Source organism: Gracilinanus agilis, chromosome 4 (genome assembly GCF_016433145.1).
Source record: "Gracilinanus agilis isolate LMUSP501 chromosome 4, AgileGrace, whole genome shotgun sequence".
Classification (NCBI taxonomy): Eukaryota; Metazoa; Chordata; class Mammalia; order Didelphimorphia; family Didelphidae; genus Gracilinanus; species Gracilinanus agilis.
Window position 1 is genome coordinate 439032755 of NC_058133.1, and position 14929 is coordinate 439047683.

The following is a 14929-nucleotide window of genomic DNA, read 5'->3' on the forward strand; positions in this document are numbered from 1 at the left end:
GTGTATCGGTTTTTCTCCCTAATCAGGTGGAGACGGAGTGGGATATCTAAGATAAAAATCTGAGATTCCTCTTTTGATTCCTTTCATAATTCTCACCTTCCTTCAAAATGCATTATAGTCTTATTGAAAAAGCTTTGGGCTCTCAGCACTCCAGCAGGAGCGGGGCTAACTCTGTTCCCCTTTGCCCGAGAACACAGATGGCTGGTCAAACCCTTGGCAGGGCATTTTGCCCAGAATTAAAGTAAAATAATGAGGCTCAAAAAATTGTTTAATATTATCAAGGCTGAGAAACTGATGGGGCTTTCCAACCTAACGGAGATGTCCCAGGCTTCATTTAAAGATAACACGTGTAGTTGATAGTTTAGCATAGGTTTTTTTTTATCTACGCCTGGAGGCTTCTAAGGCTTTTGTTTTGACTATAGTAAAAATCTTGCTCTCTGTAACTGTGGGAAACTTTCTTGGGCTTTTGGGGGAAAGGGATCTTTAATTTCCTTTATAATAAAGTGGCTACTTCATTATTTTTTGAAGTACTATGAGCTAACAAGCCATGCTTCCAATCTGTTTCATTCTTTGCATCCGACGATCACCCTAGGCCACTCAGATTATAAAGCAGGACCTCTATTCTACTGTGATAATGATAACAATTTTTAGAGTTACAGATATCTTTCCATATGGAAATAGAAACCATCTGACCTTATTGAAGCCCTTAAATTTTTTCTCTTTCTTATTTTTATGCTTCTCTTGAATTTTGTATTTGGGCATCAGATTTTCAGTTTAAGTCTGGCCTTTTCTTCAGGAATTCTTGGAAATCTTCCATTTTATTAAATGACCATACTTTCTGTTACTGCCAGCACAGTCTAGCCCAGGCAGGGTTCTTTTGACTGAGGAGGAACAACTAACTGTTGTAAAGTGACAGGAATTATAGGAAGAGGGAAAGAGAACGAGGAAGAAAAATATGAGGAGACAGAATAGAGGTTGGAAAAGTGCTCTTGCTGATGGTCCAGCTTGCAGTGTTTATTAGGAAAATCAATACACATTGATTACATGATTGACATCAGTAGTAGACAGAAGAAACAATACAGGTGGTTACATCAAAGATACAAAATCTGGTTTAGCGCAGGTTAGCCAAATTCTTTTTACAATGATTTTTTTTAATGTGACTTTTGATAAGGATTTAGGAAAAAGGTAAGAATGAGATTCTTGGAGACTGGGTCTGGGAAATCCTAAGTCAATAGTAAAAGATTCTACCTGGAGAGGTCTTTTTTTGTAACTGGAAATGTTTGATATGCTAACTCTAAGGATACTTGTAATGCTAATTAGGAAAGCTCAGGTAAGCACCTTCTGAAGAGGCCAAATTTCAATTGCATATTTAGTCAGTTTGCCAAGGAATAGACTTCTTTAGGAATTTAGAATAGACCCCCAAAACATTTCCTTATTTTGAAGGCTTAGGAGTTGTTAACTAATGAGAATTTCTGATATGGCCACAATAAGAAAAATGCCTTTCCAATAATATCTTGTTTTTAGAGAATCCTGGCTTTTGCCATAAGACCCAGTATGGGAGCATCATTTCTTTCATGGTTCTTCAGTCCTTGTAATTCCTTCACTTTCCCCTGAAAGAATATAGTCAGTTTTGCTGGGTAGTTGATTCTTGGTTATAAACCCAGTCCCCTTGCCGTCTGGAATATCATATTCTAAGTCTTGTGGTCCTTCAATGTGGAGCCTGCCAGATCCTGTGTGAATCCTGACTGGGGTCCATGATATTTGAATTGTTTCTTTCTAGCTGTTTGTAGTATTTTCTCCTTGACCTGGAAGTTCTTAAGCTTGGCTATAACATTCCTGGGAGTTGTCATTTGGGGATTTAATGCAGGAGGTGATCTGTGGATTCTTTCAATCTCTATTTTACCCTCCTGTACAAGAATATCAGGGCAGTTTTCTTGGATAATTTCCTATAGTAGGATGTATGGGCTTTTTTTTTTTTTATCATGACTTTTGTTGTAATTTCTAACCATAGGTACACAGATGATAAACAAAGTGTCCAAGCCATAAAGAAATAAGTTTATTTGGAGAGGGCTAGTCTCCCAATAAAACCAGACTTCTAGTCAAGACCAAAAGACTCCCAGCACTGTGAGAGACCTTCAACATACCCCAAAGAATGTCACAACTTATATACCAAGTTAAAAATAAATGTTAAAAATAGATCAAGATGTACTTCTCATTGGTAGAAGAAAACACTTGATGATGACTTTAGAAGTCACTTGATGGAAAAGGGGGGAATGAAGGAGCCTGGAGTAGTGATACAAATGGGCAAGGGGTGGGGGGGAAGCAGTGGAGCCAGGACTAGTGATACAAAGGTAAGAATAGGTGGTATTGGGTAGTAGCAGGCCTCGAACCCCCAGTCAGGCCTAGTAGTGATGTATACTAGATCACAAGTTCAAGACCATAGTTGTTGCTGAGGGTGCATGATATAGCAACTTAGAAGGGTGGGGTTGACACTTAAGACCTGTGCTAATGAAGTTATTTACTTAATTCAAAACCTTAATACTTTTACTAAAATAATTACAAAAAGCCTTCTAAAATCATGTCTTATGCTATTTTAGAATTACAAGTATGATTATCTCAAGACTACTGCTAACATTAAAATCTAATCCTCATATAACAGAATAGGAGATTTTTCACTTACACTTTCAGGTCCAATAATTCTTAAATTTTCTCTCCTGGATCTATTTTCCAGGTTAGTTATTTTTTCAATGAGGTATTTCAAAATTTCTTCAATTTTTTTATTCTTTTGATTTTGTTTTATTGTTTCTTGATGTCTCATGAAGTCATTAGATTCTAATTGCCCAATTCTAATTTTTAAAGACTGAATTTCTTCCATAACCTTTTGATCCTCCTTTTCTAATTGGTTCATTCTTCTTTTCAAGTCATTCTTTTCATCTTTTGACTTTTTGCCTCATTTTCCAATTGGTCAATTCTGGGTTTTCAGACACTATTTTCTTGTTTTAATTCATGTACTTCTGTTTCCAGATGACCTATTTTTCTTTTGTTTCCTTTTCCCATTTTTCTTCAACCTGTCTTATCTGATTCTTTAATTCCTTTTTGAGACAGAACCTAAATCCAATTCCCTGGATTTTTTTGAGGTTTTGCTTGAAGTTCCTTGGATTCCTTCAACCTCTGTTGGTTCTGTTCTTTGGTCTTTATCCCTGTAGAAACTTTTCAGTCATTGCCTCCCTCCTTTTTTTATTCATTCCCTGCTCCACCACCACTACCCCACCGTGGACTGAAAGCTGTTAGTTACTGGAACAGAGCATTTGAAATGCTCTGCCCTGGAGGGAATCTTCAGTCTTCTCTCTCCTTTGCTGGTATACTAGATTAGACCGGTTGTGCTGACCTGCCGTGCTACTCGGTAGCCTGCTGCCACAGAGGCCGAGGGTGCCCAACCAGATGGCCCTCCCCAAGTTCCTCCCTGCCAGCCGCTGTCAGAGCCTTGGACCTCGCATGGTGGATCTGAGGTGCTCCGTCGCAGTTGCAGTTCCCGCCTGGGAATCCCACAGTCAGCCCCATCTGATCGCAGGTCTCAGAGCAGTGGGTGAGGGAGGGGTGTTGGGTCTCTCCCTTATACCACAGAAATTGACTCTTTGCCTGCCTTTCAAGTTGTGTTCAACAGGAGAGTCCTGCGGCTCCATCTTGTTAGGGGTTTTGGATTTCTATCTTTTTTGAAGGGCTTTTTAGAGATTGGTATTGAAGGAGAGTCAGAACTTGCAGCTTTTGCTGCTACTGAACCATCATCTTGACTCTGCCCCCTAAGCCCCTACTAGGTATGTGGCAGCCACTGCAACAGGTGCTGGGGGTAGTAAGGCATCCCTGCTTTCAAAGACCTTCCATGCAGTTGGGGGAAGAAAGCGTGTATTTTGGAGAGTGGGATTGGTAACTGGAAGAATGAGGAAAGACTTACTCTAGAAGGTGGTACTTAGGCTGAGCTTTGAAGGAACAGGGGACTCTAAGAAGTGACAGAGTTAAGTGTGTCTCAGCATGAAGGACAGCAAAGGCAGATGAGGGGAAATGCAGTATCATTTATAACAGTGATTCTCAAAGTGGGCACTACTGCCCTCTGGTGGGTGCTGCAGCGATCCAGGAGGGTGGTGATGGCCATAGGTGCATTTATCTTTACTATTAATTGCTATTAAAAATTTTTTTAATTAATTTCCAGGGGACCAAGTAATATTTTTTCTGGAAAGGAGGGGGCATTAGGGAACCACTGATTTATAAGGAACAGCAAGAAGGCCAGTCATGTACTATAAAGTTCAAAAGGTAGCTTGGGGCCAGGTTGTAAAGGACTTCAGTGAAGGAGTTTATATTTTGTTCTAGGGGCAATAGGGCTTGAACAAGATTGTGATGTGGTCAGGTCTGTACTTTAGATAAACAACATTATCAGGTATAGAGTTGGGAGAGACTTGAGGTAGGGAGGACAGTTCAGAGGCTCTGTTAGTAGTCCAGCTGGGATGCACTCATGACCTAAACCAGATTGATGAATGGAGAAAAGGAGGCATATGCCTAGATCTCTGGGGGAAGGGGAGAGTAAGGAGGTAGGGATGACATTGATGTTGTGTACCACGCTGGCTGAAAGGATGAAGACATGCTTCTTGCTAGAAATAGAGAAATTCAGATGAGTTCAGAAGAGAGAGGTTGGTTTTGTAAGAGGGGAATGGCTAGAGTTTTAACTATCAATGGGCGTGAGCTAATTCCATTTACAGTTTGCAGAGAAAGATTTTACTTACACTTTGAAATGCCTGTGGGACATATAGTGTGAAATGTCTAGAAGGCAATTGGAGGTGAAGATCTGGAGGCTTAGATTAAGGCTGTATGTAGCCATCTGATAGTCATCTGCATGCCTTTGGAGGAGTTTACCAAGTTAGTGTGGTGAAGGATCAGAATAGTAATGTGCTGAATAATAGGTCATTGGTTAATTAATTGATTGATGAAATTCTTCCATTCAAAGTGGCTTATGCACACCTATAATCCCTGCTACAAAGAAGGTTGAGGCTGACAAATTTCTTAAACTCAGAAGGGCTAAGCTTCGGTGGACCAGGCCAATTGGGTATCTGCCCTAAGTTTGGCATTAAAATGGCAAGTCCTCAGAAGCCAGGAGGGCACCAGGCTGCTTAAGGCAGCCACTGGCCCTGGCCAGAACAGCAGTTCAAAGCTCCCTGCCAGTCTGAGTAACACTGGGTCCATTGTGAACCCTTGTACTTCCAGCCTAGGAGAGATAAGGAGCACCCATCTTAAGTAAAAAATAGTAGTAAAAGTGGCTTATGTGTAACAAGAATGTAATTCCAGATCTTCAGCTTTCATAATAGTGTAATAGCTTTTGCCTCCTTCACATTTGGTAGCCCAAGCTATATGTCTCTTATGTTAATCTGTTAGCATTGTTTATGTTTATGTAATATTTAACATGTTAAACTATCTAAGCTACAAGTACTTACTAAGAGAATTCAGTTATGAACTGGCATTGATATCTAGAACCTTTCAAAGACTCCTGTTACAGAACTCCTATTTTAAAGTCTGCCTCTCGGGAGATAATGAATTATCATTTTTACAGATATGCTCTCACTGTTGTATTTGTATGCCTATTGCCCATCATAGTGCCTAACACGTAGTAGGTGTTTTATAAATGTTTGTGCATTCGTTCAAATAGATTTTCCAATTTCTATATATAGTTGTCTTACTGTCAACTGAAAGCAAACTACATGACAGTTATCTCAGCATTCCCACAGAAATGCAGTTAATATGCATTATGTGCTCAGCTTTTATACAGGGTTGATGTTTGAGGTATTTTCTGTTTGAATAATGTTTGTCATATAAAAATGTAATTGAAGGCATTCTGTTTTGCAGTATCTCTTATACAAAGACCCTATACAATAAATTCCTTTTAGTTCCAAAAAAATACTTTGTCTCTGCAAACTAATGTTTGCATGTGTTTCTTTTGCTCTAGCTTAATTGAAATTTAGAGCCAAATTAAATGTCCAACTCTAATAAAACCTCAAATCTGTTTCGAATAATAATGGCATACACAGTGTAAAACTTGTCCCTAATGGCATCATTTTATTGCTCAGAATAACATTTTTAAAATAGTATTTCTCTTTGGGTGGTTATTGATGGTTAACTAAGTCCAAGATTAGTTCATTATAAAAATGAGAGGTGGTATGCAGATTTCAAAACTACCCACTCACACAGAAGTAGTTTGAATAATAAGATTTGTGGAAAAGCTAACTTTGGGCATAAGAGAAATGAGATTTCTAGCTATCAGAAGAGCTAGGTGGTTTTATTGCTCATATTTTAAGTTAGACTGAATAAAGTATTAAGGAAGAATCAAATCAAATCAAATCTGTAACACTTTCTTTTTGTCCTAAAATACTTAGATGCTTACACATCGAGAGAATCGAACAAAGTGGAAGGTATCCTCAGACAGTCAGAAGTCTTCAGTTCATCAACTAAATATTCAATTAGAGAAGGCAAAACAGGAATTGGAAGAGACTCAGGATACTTTAAGCAATCTGCATAAACAAGTACAGGATAAGAATGAAGTGATTCAAGCTGCTAATGAAGCACTGCTTGTTAAAGTAAGTAGAAAAGAAGTATAGAAAACTAAAACTCAGAGTTTGTAGAAATATTTTTCTTATGCATACTATTTTAATTCATTAATCACTTATGTTTCTTATATATTTTACTTGGGTAGATAGGGGCAGCTAGGTGACATAGTGTATAGAATTCACGCTTAGAGTCAGGAAGACTTGTCTCCCTGAGTTCAAATCTATCCTCTGACACTTAATAGCTGTGTGACCTTGGACAAGTCACTTAACCCTGTTTGCCTCTGTTTCCTTATCTATAAAATGAGGTGGAGAAGGACATGACAAAACACTCTAGTATATTTGCCAAGAAAATCCCAAATGGAGACATAAGGAATCCAACATGGCTGAAAATGACTGAACAGCAACAACAAAGATTATGATATGATTAGTTGTTTACCTATTTAAGAAAAAAAATTACCCAACTGAGGTAGTGATATATTATGTTTATTAATATGGCATATTCTCTCACATTGCTACAGGGAAAATATTCTGTGAACATTAAATATAAATTCACCAAATCCTAACCTACTTACTTTAGAGTTCATATTGTTTTACTGTTTAATGCCAGTAAAAAGCTGGAAATTTTTTTCAGAATTAATGATTATTAAACTGTTGAAAAATTACAAAGTTTCATTATTTTTTATTGGATTTGAGTATAGGCACTTGTATGTAAACATTCATAAATATATACATTTAGTTGTTCACTTTTATTTATTTTTCTTTAATTGTAAAGTTTGGGGAATTCGAAATCAATATTCACACATAAAAATAAGACATGAAATAGAACTACAAAACTTCTGATATGTGTGTTAAATTTGTCAGTTAAGACCCAAGAAAAAAGAATATGAACTGACTGTTTGAAAATCATTATGCTGTTAAAAAAACAACAAAACAATAACTTTTAAATGCCATAAAATGTGAAGTTACCAAAAATCCAAAATCTCTGCTAAAAAGATTATTTTTTTAAAAAATTAGGAATGCTGAACTAAGTACTTAAATTCCTTTTCCATTGTGGTTCTGTTATCCAAACTAATGGAAGATATTCTGAACACATTTTTTTGTATTGTATTAAAACTGTGTCTTGTGTTCTGAGAATTTACATTTTAAACAAAACATTGAAGCTATGTTGTAAAGAAATGTCAGAAAAAGCTAGAAGATTGTCTAGCTTCTCTATTTCTCTATTTTATTTCCCAAAACTTACCTTATTCTCCCAAATCATGTTGAGATGAGTACAGTCAAATTAATACACGAAGACCTTACTTATCAGCTATCATATATCCAGCATCCTTGATTGTTCAAAACAGCCCAGACATGCAAGGAATCAAAAATACCTTGTATTTATTTATTTTTTTTTTTAAATTTTAACCCTTACCTTCTATCTTAGAATCAATACTGTGTATTAGTTCTAAGACAGAACAGCTTTTATAAAGGCTAGGCAATGGGGGTTAAGTGACTTGTCCAGGGTCACCCAGCTAGGAAGTGTTTCAAGCCATATTTGAACCCAGGGTCTCCCCTCTCTAGGCCTGGCTCTCAATATACTGAGCCACCTAGCTACTCCCCAAAATGCCTTGTATTTATGAGAAGTAGAAACTTCTAGAGAAAACTCTAAGGGGTATGAAAAAGGCAGAAGATATGACAGTTGCTCAAGGAATAAACCTGAAGGAAAGAGCTTTTTAGCCAACAGAGACAAACCTAGAAACTAGGGAGGAGAAAAAGGGGAAGAGAGGCCAGCAGCAAAGGAGTGGAGATGATCAAAAACCAACCAGCAGCCTCTTAGAGGGACTGACAGCTAAACATGGAAATCATCACAAAGGAGCTAGAAAAGTTCCCGCTAGAAAAGCAAAGGTTGGGGAGTAGTAAGAGGATTCACCTAACCACCTCAGGTCCCTCTGAAGGCATCACTGGATTATAGCACCATCCTTAAGGGCTATCCCTAATCATGACCCTGGTTCATCAAGAAACAGTTACATTTACAATGAATAGAATACTAGGCCTGGAGTCTGGAGGACCTAGATTCAAATCCGGCCTCAGAAACTTCTTAGCTCTTTGACCCTGGCCAAGTCACTTAACCCCAATTGCCTAGCCCATGCCTTCCTGTCCTAAAGTTGTTGCTAGAACAGAATGTAAGGATTGAAAGAAAGAAAAGAGGAAGAAAGAGTTACATTTTATTCCATATAACTTGTCCTTCTTACACCGGAACAAAGTAATATGTTTTAGATTTCTACCAAAGAACTGTTTAAATTAAAAAGTTAAAGGTAAGACTTTGAATTATGGAATCCTCACTTACTTAAGACAACTCATGCTCCAACTAAGCCAAATAACTAAAAGAATACTATATAATGGACTAGTACGAGATAAGCTTTTTTCCATACTGTCCAGTCAGGTTGGGAGAGATTGTAATGAAGCACTTTGGTTTAAAAGACAAACTCTCTGTCTACCTGTCTAGTGTCAGCAAAAGCTCGTGTAAGTTACTTTATTAAAATACACTAATAAGAACCTGAAAGGAAGATGGTGCTATGAATATCCAGCTGCAAGTGATCTGAATTTAGATAGATTGCAAGAATATTGAAAGGGGGATGGAAAAAGCATAGAAAAAAAATTATATTTGCCTCATACCTTTTGGGTGCTAAATTTTAGAAACTAATAGAAGAGAATAGAATGCCAGATTGATTTACCAAAGAATGATAATCTTTTTTTCTCATAGTTTTCCCTATCAAGAGAACATGATGATTTCTAATGATGTAAAACATGATATTTGGGAAGGCAGCATTACCTAATATACATTTAATTTGCTTTGGAAGTTCTGAAGGGAAGAATGATTTTTAATAGTTTCCATTCTGTTTATTTTTTATTAAATAATGCCTGTCAATATAAAGTTAATTGTTTACATTTCCTACTTTCCCTCGGGTTGAGTGAGGTAATGGAAATATTTTTAAAGGACCTTCTGCTTAGCTGCCTAAGTATGCAGCCTAAGAAGGTAAAAGTAAATGAGAGGTAATGTGAGTAGCATCAACATGACTTTGTAGCCTATCAAGCCAGGAAGAACTTGAAATCTGAATATATCAACAGGGCTTTGGAGCTATGAAGATCTGTTTAAAGCTAACCTCTGACATGTACTGATTCTGTGACCAAGGACAAACTTCTCAGCACTCTAGGCAGCTCTCTAAGACTCTTAAGTTGCAAAGAAAGTGCCATCCTGCATTGATAGAGAATTTTCCCACTCAGGATTTCCCTGTACTAATGAAATCACAGGTTCAGTCCCTATCCTATTTAGCAATTCAGTCTTGAATAAGAATTAATCCTGACATTAATAAATAGCGGGGAAAACTTCAATCAGATTTTCCCTGAGTGGTTAAAAGGCAAGTCTGCAAACATTTCTTAAGCCAGCTATATGCCTAGCTCTGTACTAAGTGATGAAGATACAAAGGAGGCAAAAATAATCCCTCTTTCAAGGAAGTTATAAGTTAATGGGAGAGGCAACAAATGTAATTTACAAATAAGATATATAAAAGATAAACTGGAGATAATCTTAGAGGAAAGGCACTCCCTAATTAAAGGATACTAGGAAAGACTTCTTATAGAAAATGAAGTTTTAGCTGAGACTTAAAGGAAGCCAAGAGGCAGATAAAGGAGATACATAAAGAGATGATAAAGGAGAGAATTTCAGACCTAAGAGGGACAGCCATTAAAAATTCATGGAGTTCCTTTTGACCCAACAATACCACTACTCAAAGAAGAAAAGGACCCAATTTAAGAGATGCCATCTGTTGGGGAATGGTTGAACAAATTGTGGCAAATGTATGTAACGACATACTGTTGTGCTGTAAGAAATGATGAAGGGGATGGTTTTAGAAAAACCTGGATAGACTGATAATGAACTGATTGAGAGTGAAGTCAGCAGTACCATGGGAACAACTTATAAAAAAAAAAACAAAAATACTGTAAAGACAAACAACTTTGAAAGACTTAGGAACTCTGAACAGCCCAGTGGAACTGACTACAGTTCTCACAGTGAAATGTACTTTTCATTTCCAGATAGAGAGGTGATAGACTCAGAGTGCAGTTTGAAGCATGTATTTAAAATGGGGTGGGGCCAACATGGTAATTTATTTGGCATGACTATATTTTTAATACATTTTGTTTTTCTTGCTTTCTCATAGGGTTGGAGGCAGGGAGGTGGGGAGGGAGAGGATTCAGAATTGAAAATACAATAAAATTGAATTTAGAAAAAAGAAAGAAAGTTCATGAAATCAAGAAATGGAGTGTCTTGTTTGAGGAAAAGCAACCAGGTCAGTGTCATGGAATCATGGAGTACGTAGAGGAGAGAGAGAGAGAGTAAGGTGTAAAAAGATGAAAGGTAGGAAGGGTCTAGATTATGAAAAGCCAAATTAATACCTAGAACAGTCTGAAGTTATATTGGTTGCCTTAAAAAGTAGTGAATTCTTTTCTGTAGATATTTGTAGAAAGTAGTGCTGCTCTGGAAAAAGGTGAAAAAAAACTTTCTTGCCTCTGAATTCATGATTGTTTAACAAGTTTTTTATTTTTATATAGGAATCTGAGGTAACTAGATTGCAAGCCAAACTTTCTGGACGCGAAAGGAGTGAAGGCTTTAAACATCTACCAGCCTCCTTTTTGTCTCCTACTGAAATTATGTATAATATTCAAGATGCGAAGGTTTTCAAACATCCTCATCCATCACTTTACAAATCTAGGAAATTACGTCGCTCTATTAGCGCCAGTGACCTAAGTTTTAAGACTATTGACAATGAAGAGCTTTCTGAAGAGCTCATAGAGGACCTAAAACAAGCACTCATTCAAAATCCTTTACCAACAGAAGAAGAAAGTAAAAAAGATGCACTTTATACTCCATCAGACTTACTTGTCTCACTGACATATGAGGCAGATGAAGAGGAAGCTTCTCAGAGTAATGACTTCAGTACGCTTAGTGGAATGCTAAAATACATAAACAAAGAAGTGAAGCTGTCAAAAAGGTCTTCTGTATCAGCATTTGGTACAAATCAGGTATTATGCCTATATGAAAAGTATACTTGTTTAATAATGGATAGTTTCTATATTGAGGGGAAATATCAGATAGAATTTTTTGTACTTTGAAAACTCCTCTTGCATTTTACTTAAAGTTAATATTTGGGAGAAAAATTGGTGTTTGGAAAGTAATAGAGGATTTTTTCCTTTTACAATAGGGGAATTTTAATAGAAAGACTAAATAGCCATTTTAAAGCATGGTTGAGAGTCTTTTCTTCTATGGAGGGCAGATGATTCACAGGAAAAAATTAAGGGCTATGCACAAGTTAAAACAAATGTATTTTTTGTTAGAGAAATATGAAACTTTTAACTTCTTTTAAAATTAAGAACAGGGAATATACAGTTTTAATCAGTAAGTATGCAAATACTAAAAAATACACTTCAGTTCCACAGGGGAAGAGTTAAGAAGATGGCAAAAAGTCAGAAACACAGAAGAGAAATGGAAGGGTGAAGCACACAGAGAGGGAAAGACAGAAAGGCTCAATAGGTTCTGAGGTGAATTGTAGTGAATAGAGGTAAATTGCCCTCATCAATACCTTGTTTATACAGTTGGGCTATGGGCATCAGAATAAATTATTGGTTGTCACTGACTTTTGAAGAGTTGATTGGATTATTAATCATTATTCATATCTTTTCAGTTGCATGCCCAATTCATTGATCTGTTCTTTCTTTTTTTTATTAATGAAAGCATTTAGAGATATAAATTTTCCCCTTAGTACTGCTTTGGCTCCTTCTCATAAGTTTTGGTATATTATCTCATTGTTGTCAATTTCTTTAATGAAATTATTGATTTTTTTCCTATGATTTTTTTCTTTGACCCATTCATTCTTTAAGATTAGATTACTTAGTTTACAATTAATTTTAACCCATGTTTTCACAGCCCTTTATTCAATATAATTTTTATTGCATTATGATCTAAAAAGGATTCATTTAATATTTCTGCTTTTCTACATTTGGCTGTGAGATTTTTTTACCCTAATATATATCAGTTTTCATGTAGGTGCCATGTGCCACTGAGAAAACAAAATATTCTTTCCTATTCCCACTCAGTTTTTTCCAGAGGTTTATCATATCTAACTTTTCTAAAATTCTGTTCCTCTCCTTAACTCTTTTCTTGTTTATATTTTAGTTATATTTTTCTAGTGGTGTGGGGGGAAAGTTAGGGTTCCCCATTAGTATAATTTTACTGTTTAATCCCTCCTATAACATATTTAACTTTTCCTTTAAGAATTTGGATGAAATACCTTTTGGCGCATATATATTTAGTATTAATGTTAATTCATTGTCCATAGTATGAATGAGTTCATCCCATTTACATTCACAGAATTATGATTACTAACTGTGTATTTCTTGCCATCCTTTTTTTCCTCCTGTTTATCCTTCTCTTTCCTTTCACCCTTTCCCTCCTTAGAAGTGTTTGTTTCTGACCACCACCTTCCCCAATACCCCTGCTATGAGCACCTCTCCTTTTATTTCCTTCCCCTCTTACTTTTCTACAGAGTAAGATAGATTTCTATGCTCAACTGAGTATATATGTTACTCCCTCTTGAAGCCAATTCTGATGAGTGTAAGGATCAAGCATTGCCTGCTACCATCCCATCCCACCACCCCTTGCCTCATCTTTCTCTCCACTGTAAAAATTCTTCCACACCTCTTTTATGTATCATAATTTACCCCATTCTGCATCTCCCTTCCTCTTTCTCCTAGTACATCCCTTTTTCTCATCCTGTCATTTTTGGGGGGATATCATCCCACCATAATCAACTCACACCCATGTCCTCTGTCTATGTATACTCCTACTAATGATAAAGTTCTTAGGAGTTATAATTATCATCTTTTCATGTAGGAATGTAAATAATTTAACCTTGTTTACCTTGTTATGCCTCTTTGGAGTCTTGTTTTTTTTTTTTTAACCCTTACCTTCTGCCTTTGAAACAATACTATGTATTGATTCTAAGACAGAAGAGTGGTAAGGGCTAGGCAATGGGTTTAAGTGACTTGCCCAGGGTCACATAGCTGGGAAGTGTCTTGAGGCCAGATATGAACCCAGGACTTCCTTTTTCTGGGCCTGGCTCTCAATCCACTGAGCTACCAATCTGCCTCTTGAGTCTTGTATTTGAGAGTCAAATTTTCTACTCAGTTCTTGTCTTTACATCAGTAATGCTTGGAAGCTCTCTCTTTCATTTCCCCTTTCATTAAATGTGCCTTCCCTTTCCCCCTCCTATTTATATTCTGTTTTGATGAGCAGGTAATCCTTGGTTGTAATCCTAGCTCCTTTGCCCTCTGGACTATCATATTACAAGCCCTCTAATCCTTTAGTGCAGATGCTGCTAAATCTTGTGTTATTACTGTGGTTCCACAATATTTAAATTTGTTTCTTTCTAGCTGCTTCACAATATTTTGTGAATTTTGCTATAAATTCCTGAAAGTTTTCATTTGCGGATGTTTCAGGAAGTAATTGGTAGGTTCTTTTGATTTCTATTTTGCCCCCTGGTTATAGGCTATCAGGGCAATTTTCCTTGCTAATTTCTTGAAGGATAATGTCCAGGCTCTTTTCTTGTTCATGACTTTCAGGTAGCTTAATAATTCTTAAATTATCTCTCCTAAATCTATTTTCTAGGTCAGTTGTTTTTCTAGTGAGATATTTGACATTTTGTTTTATTTCTTTTTCATTCTTTTGACTTTGTTCCTTGATGTCTCACGGAGTCATTAGCTTCCACTTACCTAATTCTGATTTTTAAAGCATTATTCTCTTCACTGAGCCTTTGTACCTACTTTTCCATTTGCCCAATTTTACTATCTAAGGAGTTCTTTTCTTCAATGAGTTTTTATGCCTTTTTTTATTATTTGGCCTGGCCTTTTATTTTCTTGCTTCACTGTCATTTCTTTTCCCAATTTTTCCTCTAGTTCTATATATATTTTTATATATACATACATATATACATATATATATATATATATACATAGATATTGATATTTCATCCTATACAGTTTGTCACTGTTCCCTCTGAGTATACTTCTTCTAGCTACCCTGTTGATAATAACAATTTTTAAGAGTTACCAATATCTTCTTTTCTTATAGGGATACTAGTCAATTGAATTTATTGGGTCCCTTAAAGAAAAGTTGTTTTTTTTTTGTTTGTTCGTTTGTTTGTTTTTATCGCTCTCTTAATTACCTTATGGTGATTCTCTTGAGTTCTGTGTTAGGGGGCAGCAAACTCTGTTTAAGTCATTTTTTCTTTACGAATGCTTGGAAGTCT

At 36.4% G+C, this 14929-nt stretch overlaps 1 protein-coding gene across 1 annotated transcript in view; it reads left to right on the forward strand.

Annotated features, from left to right (window-relative positions):
* Positions 1-12120, forward strand: part of CCDC18 (coiled-coil domain containing 18) — a 127618-nt gene extending 115498 nt beyond the window's left edge. Inside the window, exons 27-29 of the mRNA XM_044675488.1 lie at positions 6417-6617; positions 11178-11648; positions 12055-12120. Coding sequence (XP_044531423.1) covers positions 6417-6617; positions 11178-11648; positions 12055-12120 — 738 coding nt within the window. The remainder of the gene's footprint in view (positions 1-6416; positions 6618-11177; positions 11649-12054) is intronic.
* Positions 12121-14929: the final 2809 nt, after the last annotated feature.